This window comes from Furipterus horrens, unplaced genomic scaffold, assembly GCF_987537825.1.
Source record: "Furipterus horrens unplaced genomic scaffold, mFurHor1.1.pri manual_scaffold_4, whole genome shotgun sequence".
NCBI classification, from domain to species: Eukaryota; Metazoa; Chordata; class Mammalia; order Chiroptera; family Furipteridae; genus Furipterus; species Furipterus horrens.
This window is the reverse complement of record NW_028327174.1, coordinates 176,110,240-176,123,353: the sequence shown is the minus strand read 5'-3', so window position 1 is coordinate 176,123,353 and position 13,114 is coordinate 176,110,240. Positions and strand designations below refer to the sequence as shown.

Below are 13,114 nucleotides of genomic sequence, written 5' to 3'. Positions count from 1 at the left end.
TCAGTAAAGCCTTCCCTGACCCTCTGACTTAAAATAGCAAACACCATCAACTTTTCTCCTTCATTCCCCATTCTGTCATCCCCTGCTCGCTTTTCTCCAAAGCACTTATCACCATCTGATATGTACCATATTTTATTTATTTGCATATTGTTTATCTCATCCCACTAGACTGCAGGCTCTGTACAGACAGGGACTTTGCCATTTAACTGCTACACCTCCAGCACATGGGACAGTGCCAACGAATAATGATCGGAAGTCCTAGAACAGATGCTGTTATTACTATCATTAGGTTACAGTCATATCAGCCTCTCCAGGTGTATGAGGCCCTTTCACAGGCTACATGTTCATGAAGCTGGCCCTGCACACAGGACTGAGGGCGTTTATGGGGACAACTGTGGGCCAAGCCTCCCACTAGACTATACTGTGGAAATAGAGAGGCGAGTCTGAGAGTTTGTGGCCTAGAGGAAGGTTTCGTATATTTATGCAAATAACTCTAGAACAAGGCAGCACTTGTTAAGGCCTAACAGCTCACATTCTGACAATGACTCTAGAGTATTCTACAGAGAGAAGGGACAATGAACTATGGCTTGTGAACTTACAGTGTGGCTATTTTTGTCCCAGACAAGTTCCTGCTCTGGCCTGCTTATCACACAAGAGACACCTTGCCTGAACTTCCAATCTAGTTTGCTTCAAAGTCCCTCCTCCACTGGCCCCCTCCACCCAATATTGCCTCCCTAATTAACTGTTAACTTGGGACCCCACCCTCTTATAGTCCCTCCACATTCTGCTCCTAGATACAGAGAACATGAGGCAGGGGTGGGATCAACTTAGGAAGGTTGCAAAGGGAATAAATAATATAAATATTTTCTTACGATAAAGATGTATACATTTCTCTGTGAACCTACAGTACCTAGAACTCAGGGGCTACGTCTGTTCATCTTCGTGGCTTGACAGCCTTGCTCAGTATGTGGTACAGAGTGGTTATTCAGTAGGTTTGTTGAGTCGTTGAAATGGGTGTTATAAACTCTGAGTAAGGATAATTCTATTTACAAAGTACTTCCACATCTTCTGTAAGGTACGCCAGAAGTATTCTATAAGGTCTATTGAGCTTTCATAAGAAACAACCTAACCAGAAAGAACTAAAACAACTCAAATAAAGGCACCAATATTAAAACTGAAAGTTTAAATTATAAAATGCTATTATTTTCTAATCTTCAACGCTTCTTTTAATTTTCATTTGATTTTTTAGAACCCTCTCTCTGAAAATCAAAAAATAATCTAGAGATAAGCCACAAAGCATGCCTTCCATTCCCTACAGGACTCCTTTGAATAGGCACTCCCTGAACTTACCTGAATTTTTAGATGGAGACTTGTGAAGAAGATGAGGAACTGAGAAACTTAAAGCTAAAGCATTAAGATCTGCTCATTAAAAACAATGTTATGTTTTGGTGATGGGTACCTGTGTGTGTGTGTTATGTAATTCTCAATACTTTTCAATATGTATGTTCACAACACACATACATTTTCATACCCAGGCAAGATCAAGCAAAAGAAGATAGCCCATCTTAGTATAATCAGTAAGAGGTGCTGCCAGCATTAAGTAAGAAAATTTGGGACAGGTAAATACTTCTTTAGTTCTCAGTTTCTTTGTTTATAAAATAGCGAGAAGGACTATATGGTCCCAGAGGCTCTCTCCGTTCTAATGCCTTAAGAGTCTGTGGAGCCTTGGCTGGGTGGCTCAGTTGGTTAGAGCATTGTCCCAATACGCCAAGGTTGTGGGGTCAAACCCCAGTCGGAGCACATACAAGAAACAACCAATGGATGTACAAATAAGTGAAAGAACAAATCAATGTCTCTTTCTCTTTCTCTCATCAATAAATAAAATTTAAGAAATTTTAAAGAGTCTATGGAAGTAGGGGCACCTATTCATATTATGAAGGATCCCTTTCAAAATTTCTGTTTCTTAAATGCATTTAAACTATGACTTGGTTTTCCAAAATCTGGCTACTATATTTTTACTATTAACAAAAGCAACTAACAATTAAGCAAATTCAACATGTCAGGCACATAAAAAGCCTTATACAGATTATTCAATTCAGTCATCCCAGTAACCCCATGAGGAAGATGAAGATATTGTCCCCACGATGCAGAGAGGTAAAGTGGCTTCATGACTAACTTGCCTAAGGTCACTGAATTAGGGAATGTGGCAACACTGGAATCAAAACTCTCTCCAATTCAGTCTGTGACTCCAGGACACATTGTTGACCCCGCAGCTCCCAGACTGGCTGCAGGTATCAGAAGGTGTTCAGTGTTCCTTCCTTAGTTGAACAGCTGTGGTTCCCTGTATCTTTTGCCTTTACCAGTGGGGTAACTGATTGGAAATGGGGTGATTCCTTTTGCTTCAACTTCAGTTGTGTGACATAATGTGGTGATATGTTCATTAGATTATGCTTTTTGACCTTCCCTGGATGAGTAACAGTGGGTTCCACTAGTTATCTTGAGTCACTTGTAAATGATTGGGTTAGCAGAAAAGGGCCCAAGTTTGCTTTGAATTCCTATTTTCTATGTCTATAACAGCATATACAGCCAGACTTTACATTAGTTTGCAACAGATTAAGGTGAAGAAAAAAAAAGCCACAGGCAGAAAAATGATGTAAGATTAATTGCACATCTCTGTGGCACACTTTATGATTTTCATATTCATTATTTTCACAAGAACTGTGTGAGGTTTGCAAGTCAGGAACTATTTTTACCCATTTTGCAAATAAAGAAAGAGAGCCACGGAAAGGAGTGGGTGACTTGTTCTAGGACATGGATCTGGTTAGATCATAGACCTAGTGTTTTTTCTACACTATGCCATCTCCATGTGTAAAACAACTTCAGACTTGGGCACTTCTTGGCAGACAAAACCAAATGGCTGCTGAACTGGAGGCTGTGCCATACCAGGCTGGGGTCATGGGGCTCCTGTATAACCACTAACTGTGCTGGACTATGAGTGCATAGTAGCAGCCATGACCCCTACTCACACCTGTGCAGTCTGATAAAGAAAGTAGAACTAGCCAGCAGCTGTGGTCCAACCAGATAAAACTTTTAGGCGGGAAGTCAAGTGAACTTGTGTGTCTATGTGTGTGTGTTTTTTTTAACCGTTGTTTGCTTTTGATATATTTTTTAAAAAGGCAACTTGAGGAAGTCAGACCAAATAGCAGGAAGGTATTGCAGCAAGATGGATTTGGGAAAGAACCAATCTCATTTGACGCCCCATCAGACACCTGATCTTCATCAAGAAAAGAACCACGTTCCAGGTAACAAAAGAGGTTGTAGCTGTTGGGAAGAATTGGGGCAATGATTATTTTCCTCTTTTTTTATGGAAAAAAGGGCATGATTGAGTACACTCATATAACCACAGGTGGGAAGAATCGGGCTGTATAACTTCCTGAGGTGTCTTCTAGTGCTAAGATTCTTATAAGCCAGAGAAACACAAGAAAATAATAAGTAAATTATCAATAAGAAATAGATTTAAATGAAAGATAATGAAAATGCCCAATGCTGGATGGTTGTGGTAAGTACAACTGTATACTTCTTTGGTAGTGTAGATTCGGTATAACTTTTGGGAGCTATAGCAATAAGTTGCAAGAACAATAATGCTTATTCTTTTGGTTCACTAATTTTACTCATTAGGTCTATCCTAGAGCTGCATTTCTCAAAATGTTTTGCAGAATCCTAGGACTTGAGACAGTGTTTTCATAATTTTTTTGTGCCATGGCTCCCTTTGGCATTTTGATGAACCCTGAGATTCCTTCTTAGAGTAATATTTTAAATACAGAAAAGTAAATACATAGGCTTCCAAAGGAAACAATTGAGATACACTTGTCAAAATGAAAAACTGTGCTATTGTGACATACGTGCTTATTTATAGATGCATTGAATACAAGATCTAATGGTAAATCTAGTAATGATTGTATGAAGTCAAATCTATCATCTCAAATAAATGATATTTCAAGGTATCTCGAACAACTGTAATGTTAGATGAAAAAAAAATCTGTAATTTCTTTTGGTGACAAAGTCACATACTACTAAAACTACCATGGTTTGTTACCTACATTCATAGTTGAAGGAAATAGTAATTTTAATTAGAGATTGGTAAAAGTAAAGATATAACTTTTCCCCACCCAAGTTTATCATTAATAACTTCTGTCCTAAGAACAAAAGGCACCAGGGTGTAAGGGGCATGCTCTATCTTTTGGGAGCCCCAGTGCAAATTTGCTATCACTCCACAGGTTCTGATAAATTTTACGTCAAAGACCCGCTCACCTTCCTCAAACATGGATGGAGGCAGAACATTTTTGATGATACTTTTCATAATCCAAAGAACTTGGAGAAACACTATCCTACAGAAAAACTGCCCCCCTCAAAGAAAGCTATATTCATGAGTATGCTTATTATAGTTTGATCTACAATGACAAAAAAAAAAACAAAAAAAAAAAACTGGCAACAACCTATATGTCCAATACAAATGGAATGAATGAGTAAATGAGAATGCATCAACTTGATTAAGTATTATGCAGTCATTAAAGTTATAATTATGAAGACCAGATCATGGAACATATTTCTGATATAATTTAATAAATGATAAAACTGCTATATGCTTTCTTTATAATTTTGTATAATATAGGAACTAGATAGATATGAAGAATAAAATGAAAACAGGTTGTAATGTTAAGGATGGCAGAACGTGGTTGATTTTTTTTTTTCTTTTATGTTTGTACGACATGTAAAATTTATTTTGAAGAAATTAATAGGTTGGTAGCACAGTTACATACAAATACTGACCTTTTCATTTAAAAATCTTTACTGTTCGCTCCTAGGCATTCTTTGGCAGTAGAAGGATAAATAAAGTAGAGTCCTTGTCCCCAAAAAGCTAGGAGAAAGTAGACACCCAGCATAGGGATTCCATCACTTTGCCAAAGGGCTCTTGCTGATTAGTGTCACAGTTCATCTATCTCCTGTAACTTTCATTTTGATCCTACAGATGTCATTGGAACTTGGAGTCTGCGAAACAGAGAGCAACTCAGAAAAAGAAAAGCTGAAGCACAAGAAAAGCAAACTTCACAATGGCAATTTGGGTATGGTATCCTTGCGAGGAAAAAGAGAACTGATATTTATCCAGCAAATGCTATGTGCCAACTACTGCTGAGCACTTTCACACACTATATTTTATTGTTCCAATAATCCTGTAGATCAGAAGCTGTTATCCTTGTTTCCAAAAGGAAAAAGAAAAGAAAAGAAAAAAGAAACTAAGAGTCCAATGGGTTGTATCTCTTGCCTCAAGTCACACAGCTAGTAAAGTGGTGGGAACAGAATTTTATCTCTGGTCTCTTTTAATTGTAACACCAGGCAATCAAAGTATATTATAGAGAGGCCTGGTGTTCAACCACTCTGGTAATACAAACACAGTTGAGGAAATCTCTGAGCTTATTCTCCAAGCTTTCTATTAGTAATCCTTATTGAATGAGCCTGATTAACTCTCCATGGAGGAAACCAAAACATTGTAACTGGGTGATGTGAGAGGAGAGTTTGGGAGTTCCTAAATCTCCAATCTAAGCCATGTACAAGAACATGTTTGTAAATTAAGCAGCATTGAACTGCATCCATTTAGAATATGGTTGTGAAAACAGAGCTGTTGCTCGCTTGGAGATGGAAAAGGGGAGGCCAGAAGCCAAGGAGCACAGCATCCATCGAAGCCATGGTGTCTGTACCTTGGCACTAATGACACCATAGGCAGGGTACTTCTTTGAGAGGCTGTCCTGCGCATTGAGGATGTTTAGCAGCACCTCTGACCAATAGTACTTCTGTCTTCCCTGTAGTTGTGACAACCAGATTGTCAACAGACATGGTCAAATGTCTTCTGGGGCAGGCAGAGAGGCGGCAAAATCACCCCCAGTTGAGAACCACTGATCTAAGCACTATTCTAAAGAAAGAGCCTCTACCCCCAATATGGACTGACTATTGTCTTTTCTGCTACAATACCAATTAGCACACATATGATTGATTAGTAGGTGAAAGATGTCAGTATAATGTGGAAGTTGTGTTGATTCATGATTTTTCCTAGTCAATAGAACCAGAATAGTGGCAATAGAATAAAAACCTTTAGCAGGAAAAAAAAAGCCTTCAGCCTGGCTGCTCTATAGGCAGGATACTTTTCAGCCTGCATCCAGGGCTGTTCCCAAGAGAAGGGTAGCAGGTTGCACTTCCTTCTGTGCCCAATTTCGTGGCAGCTCCACTGGCTCAGTGCCACACTTATTTGCATGATCTCTGCACCTGCAAACCTGCATTTACACTTTTGCTTTTGTGCATTTTTTAACTATCTCCCGAGGCAGCCCCCAGTCACAATAAGTTACCTGTTGGACTACCCAAGTTATCTCAGGTACCAATTATTGTTTTTTTCTAGTATTAAAAGTTTGCACAGGTTTTGAGTCATTTGCCCCAACTCTATTTTTTCCATAAGTATTGTTACTTTTAGTGCATGATTTTTCAGAAAGTGAGGATTTGCAGAAATGTATTTATTATGTTTTAGCAGAAATGTCTGTACTTTGGTCCTGTGGCAGGTGACTCTGTTGAGGAGCATCCTATGAACTCCCCTAATTCTATACTTGCCAAGCTACCTTCTGATCATTAATTGGCCTCCCAAGTATTCGCTACACAGAAGGAGTGCATTTGTCCACCCAAGTATTCTGTGCTGTGTGACTTTGCATTTCTCACTGTTCATTTAAAAATGGGTCCTTGGCAGATCTCAGAGGAGTGGGGGGCGTGGGAAGGGCTGCAAAGAGATTAGCCAAAGAATATGTGCATGTATGCATAGTCCATGGACACAGACAACAGTGTGGTGAAGATGGCGGGAAAGGGAACAAAGGGAGGAAAATGGGGGACATCTGTAATAGTGTCAACCATTTTTTAAAAAGAAGAAAAAATAAAGTTTTCTAAAAAAAAAAAAAAATGAGTCTTTGGGTTGACATATCAGTCTCACGGAGCTGGTTGATGAGCTCTGCCCCCGATAAATGGAGCTAGTCTTAGCATGAAGATAGAATTGGGTTTCTGTGCTTGCTGGGCTAGGGAGCCAAGGCTGAGGAAGTCATTGAAGTAGCTGACACCTTGGTGAGCCTCTCAGCAGCTGGCTGGTCTTGCTCTAGTGACACATTTCTATACTACTGAGAGCTGTTCTCTTTACAGCATACCACATGGTGAAACCCGAGCAGTTCCAGAGGAGCAGCAGAATGTAATGGCTAAGAGCCTGGCTATTACAACCATGATGACTAGATTGGATGCCTGGCTCCCCCACTTGCCAGCCATTTGATCTTAGATGATTTACTCACTCTCTCTGGGCCTCAGTTTTGTCATCAGCAAAATGGAGATAATGGTATCCACCTCATAACCAAATAAGTTGACAATGAGGACTTTATAATTTACCTTCTTACCTCGGTTAGTTGGAGTTAGGCTTCAAAATGCTGAGGTGACATACCACCATTTTTAGATTACCTTTCCTTTTAATTTATTTTTAATATTTTGACTGCCCCATTACATATATAGCTTTTTATATTGACTTTAAACTGGTTTTGGTGAGGTATAATAATAATTTTATTATTTCATAATAAAAATTTTTTCATTTTTTTATTATGAAAAATTTCAAACATACACAAAATAAGGCATATATACATTTTTCAGGTGTGCAAGGAACTATGATCACTACAAAGATATAAAAGACACTACTTTTGTCCCGGCCAGGTGGCTTAGTTAGTTAGAGCATCATCCTGTACACCAAGAGGTTGCAGGTTTGATCCCTGGTCCAGTGCATATGGGAGGCAGCAGAATGGTGTTTCTCCCTCATTTTGATGTCTGTCTGTCTGTCTCTCTCTCTCTCCCTCCCTCCCTTCCTTTCCCTCTCCCTCCCTCCCTATTTCTTTCTCTCTAAAACCAATGAGCATATTAAAAATAAAAGACACTGGTTTTATCACCAAAGAATATCTAGTTTTTTGTTTTTTTTTAAAAAGGTTTCTATGGAATAACTACAGATTGGGGCAGCCTCTGTGCCTCCCTCCCTTGCCTTAAGCATGATCCTCCTAATAAATCGTATGGGCACAGTAAGCAGGGAGAGCATTTCAGCCCTGTGGTCTGTGAGAGAAGGCTCGGTGGAGCAGGGAGCATGGCACAGAATTTCAATAGGTTTAGAAAAATGATGAAGTGTTTATTTACAGTACTTTTTCTCCCCCCTGAGCCCATCTCTATTAGTGACCTGTATTTGGTTATACTTGCAGTACCTAACAATTTGACATTGGTTGCAATTTCCATGCATATGCTTTCATCTTTTAGATCTTTAATCTAGCTGTTTCTTCAGAGTAGGCATGATATATATGGTCACGCGTGCCTTTCTACCAGGCTTGTTAACCTCAAGAATTTTTTTTTTTTTTTTTTTTGCTGCTCTTGACCCAGCTTACAGTATCTCATTTGATGTGTTGTAACTACTTAGCATTCTTCACACAAGACACTGTATTAGATAAGCAAGCCATATACATCATCCACCTGTGGGCTACACAGACAAGGAGAGGTGCCTGGACTGAGCATATTAGAAACACAACTGTGTGGGTTTTCCCAGGGCATAGTGGGACTGACTCATCCAGACTAAACCAAAGAGACTAGTGTATAAACCAGAATGCCCTCAAAAACACGCCCTACACTTCCTGGTGAGCAAGGTATGGGAGATAAAAGGTCCCTGAGGGACATTTCCTCTCCTGACATCTGAGAACATCTAGCACTGCTCCTTCATGTTGCAAACGAGACTGAGACCCAGAGAGATTAAGTGAGTTGTTCAAAGGTCGTGCAACAAGGCAGTGGGAAACTGGGACTGTTATTACTGAGCATTTACCTGAATTCTGTAGCCCCATTGCTGACACTAATTCTGATCTCTCCATAGAGAGAAAAAAAACAAGCGGCAGAGAACAGGAAAAGGAAATCAAAGAGGCAGAAAGAGACAACATAACACAGAACTGAAGGTGGAGCCTCAATCAAAATTAGAAAAGGAAACGATGGAGAAAACACTGGCAGCTACAGAGAAAGAAAATGAGTTACCCAGGAACGTAACTGAAGCTCTCCCTCCGGTAGCCTCCCCACAAAGAGTTGCAGCCAAGAAAAAGTTTTCTGGAATAGGTCAAGAAAGCATTATAGATCAGAAAAATCCTGAGTACCAAGAAACAACAGTACAAAACCACCCTTCTGAAATAGGCCAAGATATGGCTGAACAAGGAGAACTCTCTCCTAAAATGTGCCAAGAAAGAGCTGTAATTCAAGGTCATTCTTCCAAAATGTGCCATGATATAGCTGAACCCAAAGATCTCTCCCCTAAAATGTGTGAAGAAGCATCTGTAGCCAAAGCCCTTCCTCCTAAAACATATGAAGACAGAGCTGACACAGAAGGATGCTCTCTTGAAGCACACCCCAAGCCAAATGTGCCAAAAGGCTATGCTCTTGAAACATACCAAAAAGAAGCTGAACCCGAGGAAGACACTACTGAACCAGGTCAAGGAATAGCTGAAAGCCTTTTTCCTAAAGTACAAGAAATAGCTGTGCCTAAAGACCTTTCTACAAAAACATACCAAGAAACAGTTGAACCTGAACACTTATCTCATAAAGCATATACTAAAGGTATTGCTATGCCTAAAGCCCTCTCTCATAAAACAATCCAAGAAATGCCTACTCCTGAAGAATATCCATCTGATATATACATATACCAAGAAACACCTGGGCCTGAAGACTGTGCACCTGAAATACACCAAGAAACACCTGGACCTGAAGACCTCTCTACTAAGGCATATAAAAATAAGAATGTGCTTAAAGAATGCTTTCCAGAACCAAACCAAGAAGAAGGTGGGCCCCAAGGCCAGGACCCTAAAGCACACCAGGAAGATGCTAAAGATGTTTTTCCTCAAGGTAGGAGTTGTTCACAGGCAACAAGTCAATGACATGTTCCTATTTATAATTAGAGCACCAAATAGGTATATCTCCTTCAGAGTGGTGCTTTACATCCTTTGAGAATCCTAGGTTATCCCCAGTTATCTCAAGGGGTATCATTAATGTCATTGGCTAGTTTTTAATTTAACCAATGTCTGTTTGGCATATTTCCAAAGAATTAAAAGAAAATAATTGAAAATATAAGTGTATAGTAGGTATATGTACACACTATCCATCGGGGGAGGCTTCAGCCAGTGAAGAGAAATGAACCCAATATAGGATGATTATGTGCAGAATATTTTAAAGGATAATTAAGTTTCAATTTACAAGAAAAATTGAAAAAAGTTTTTCTCAAAAATTAAAATTTCCTGGCAAACAGAAGGCAACTAAATTCATGTAATAAGGTACCGAGGGAGATAAAAGATATAAAATACGTATGATCCCTGTTACTAGGATTTATCCCATTTACCAGAAACCCTTTTTATTTTAATGTTTGTTCCTGAAAAGCTTTCTCCTAAGCATAGCATTTTGCAAATAATGTGACCTTTCTTCAATCTGACTTGCCTAGGGACATAACTGAAAATCTCATTTCTCTTTGTGCAGTACTGTAGAGTGTACTATAAGGAAATGGCTGAGGCTGGCAGTCATTTTTTTCCAGGGAATTGCTATCTCCAGGGAATTCTTTCCTAAAGAAATCCCTTTGATAGTTTATTTGCTCTTTTCTCCTAAAAGAGAAGTGCAATAAACCATGGGGTTGCCCTGGCTGGTGTGCCTCAGTGGATTGAGCGTCGGCCTGTGAGCCAAGTGTCGCTGGTTCAATTCCCAGTCAGGGCACATGTCTAGGTTGCACGTCAGGTCCCCAGTTGGGAGCGCGAGTGAGAGGCAACCACACAGTAATGTTTCTCTCCCTCTCTTTCTTTCCCCTCTCTCTAAAAATAAAATAAAACAAACAAATAAATAATAAATAATTTTTTTTTAAGAATAATTTTTTTTTAATCTTAAAAAAAAAAAACCAAAAACTGGGGAAATGGTGCAGGGATTAAGAAGCATAATTGGTAGGTACAAAATAGAAGAGGGGATGTTAAGAACAGTATGGGGAAGGGTGAAGTAAAAGATCTTACAGGCATGATCCATAGACATGAACTAAGGGGGGTGGGGTTGCTGGAGGGAAGTACTGGGCAGAGAGAGGGAACAAAGAGAAAAAAACTGGGACAACATAATCAACAAAATATACTTTAAAAAACTAATTGTTTTAATTTCCACTTTTTGATGACTAATGCTACTTGACATCTTTTCATGATTATTACGAGTTTGAATTTTTTCTTTTGAGAACTGCCTGTTTGAATATTTATTCCATTTTATACTTGGGATACCAATCTTTCTTGACTGATTTAAAATCTCTTTTAAGTAATAGTTATTAAACCTTTACCTACATATAAATTGTAAGTATTTTTCCAGTTGTTGTTTATGGTTTAACTTTAATAGTGTTTTTTGCCATGTATATGAGAAAATGTTAATTTTAATTTTAGTTGTTCAAACCTGTCTTTCTTTATGGTTTCTGCTCTATGATCTGCTTAGAAAGCCTTTTATAATTCTAAGATTATAGGAACATTCTACTGTTTCCACAACATTTGTTATTTTAATATTTAAATCTTTAATTAACCTGAATTTTGTTTTTGTGCAAGGTGTGAGGTAATTTTTTCCCCTCCAAATGGATAGTCAATTGTCCCAATACCATTTATTGAACCTATGTTTCTATCTTATTTGATTTTACAGAAATGGAAGAAAAACCTAAAGCACAAGAACCAGAGATACCAGCAATTCCAAATGCTCCTCAAGAGAGTCATCCAGAAAATGGCGTCTATAGTTATGTTTTGTTTTAACAATGCTCAGCCATTACAGTGTGCAACAAAATACACATCCTGTTACATGTGATATTCTCAAATTATTGCAGAAATCTCTACAATATTCAATTAATATTTGAAGTGTTTTTTTCCATGTATAGACCATATCTGAAAGAGAACTAATGTATTTTTTCAGGATCAATCACATAGACAATATCCTGTAGTATGTGTGTGTGCATGTGTGTATGTGTGTATGTGTATGTATATGTATATTGGGATAAAGATAGTGATGGGGAGACTCAAAGATAGGAAAGAGGAGGTCTGAATAATTTCACCCTAAGAGCAAACATTTCTTTGATTTGAGCAGAAAAATTAAGTCTGAATACTTAAAATTTGAGTAAGCATATAGATTTCTTGTAAACTTTGTTCAACTATTAATGTAATAATAGCATCAAATTTTTATTCAGGCTTTAGTTGGTTTTTCTAGTTAATTTTAACAATTCTTATCATTCTGTGACTCCTTCAAAGATATATTGGAGTGCTGCATATAGTTTACTTGTGTATTTGAGTTTTGATTTTCTAGTTTTACATTTTATATATTGTATTTGTGCAAAATGTACATTAAATCATTATTATATGATTAACTGTGTGAACTACATCATGATAAGCATTTTGAGGGTTAGAAAACCTATAACATAGTCCTTGCTGACCAGGAATTTAATCTAGCCTTATGAGGGAATAAGACAGAAAACAAATAATTATAAAAGAAAATAGTAAATGCTAGTGCCATTTGGACAGTAGATACAATAAAGGGAATGCTCACTTTTTGCTGAATGACCTGAAAAAAATTACTCATGAGTGAAAACTTGAAAGATGGAGAGGATATGCATTAAAGGTGACGATAACAACATTATTATTGTATGTGACACAGAGGAGTGAATTCAAGCATTCAAGATGTTCAGTTAATGCAGGGTCCATGTGGAATAGCGGGCTTGCAGGCTGAAAATCTTGTATTATTAAAGTGTACAGAATTTTGAAGTATATCACTTATTTGTTAGGGAATAGGGAACTAAGTGAGGCTTTCGAACAATGAAGTGGCAGTTTTAGTATTTTTAGGAATATTTTTCTGGTGATAAAGGTCAGAATTAACTGAAAATGACATGAGGCTGGGGGGCAGGAGCAGGGACTATTATAAGTGGAAAGACATCTGAAAACCTACCGGTATATTTTTCAGGGCATGGGGAGATTAGTTTCAGTTTTCCTTCTGTTGT

General features: G+C 38.2%; 1 protein-coding gene across 1 annotated transcript; it reads left to right on the top strand.

Annotated features, from left to right (window-relative positions):
• Nucleotides 1–3,160: 3,160 nt before the first annotated feature.
• On the top strand, nt 3,161–12,483 carry HEMGN (hemogen). Its single transcript, XM_090275930.1, has 4 exons — nt 3,161–3,302; nt 5,030–5,123; nt 8,966–9,978; nt 11,776–12,483. Exons 1-4 carry the CDS (start codon nt 3,224–3,226, stop codon nt 11,880–11,882), a joined length of 1,293 nt encoding a protein of 430 aa, XP_090132056.1. The 5' UTR covers nt 3,161–3,223; the 3' UTR covers nt 11,883–12,483.
• The last annotated feature ends 631 nt before the right edge of the window (nt 12,484–13,114 follow it).

Coding starts and splice junctions, on each gene's coding strand:
- HEMGN (XM_090275930.1), top strand. CDS start 3,224: ATGGATTTGGGAAAGAACCAATCTCATTTGACGCCCCATCAGACACCT. Junction 5,124..8,965: donor ACTTCACAATGGCAATTTGG/GTATGGTATCCT, acceptor ATCTCTCCATAG/AGAGAAAAAAAACAAGCGGC. Junction 9,979..11,775: donor TAAAGATGTTTTTCCTCAAG/GTAGGAGTTGTT, acceptor TTGATTTTACAG/AAATGGAAGAAAAACCTAAA.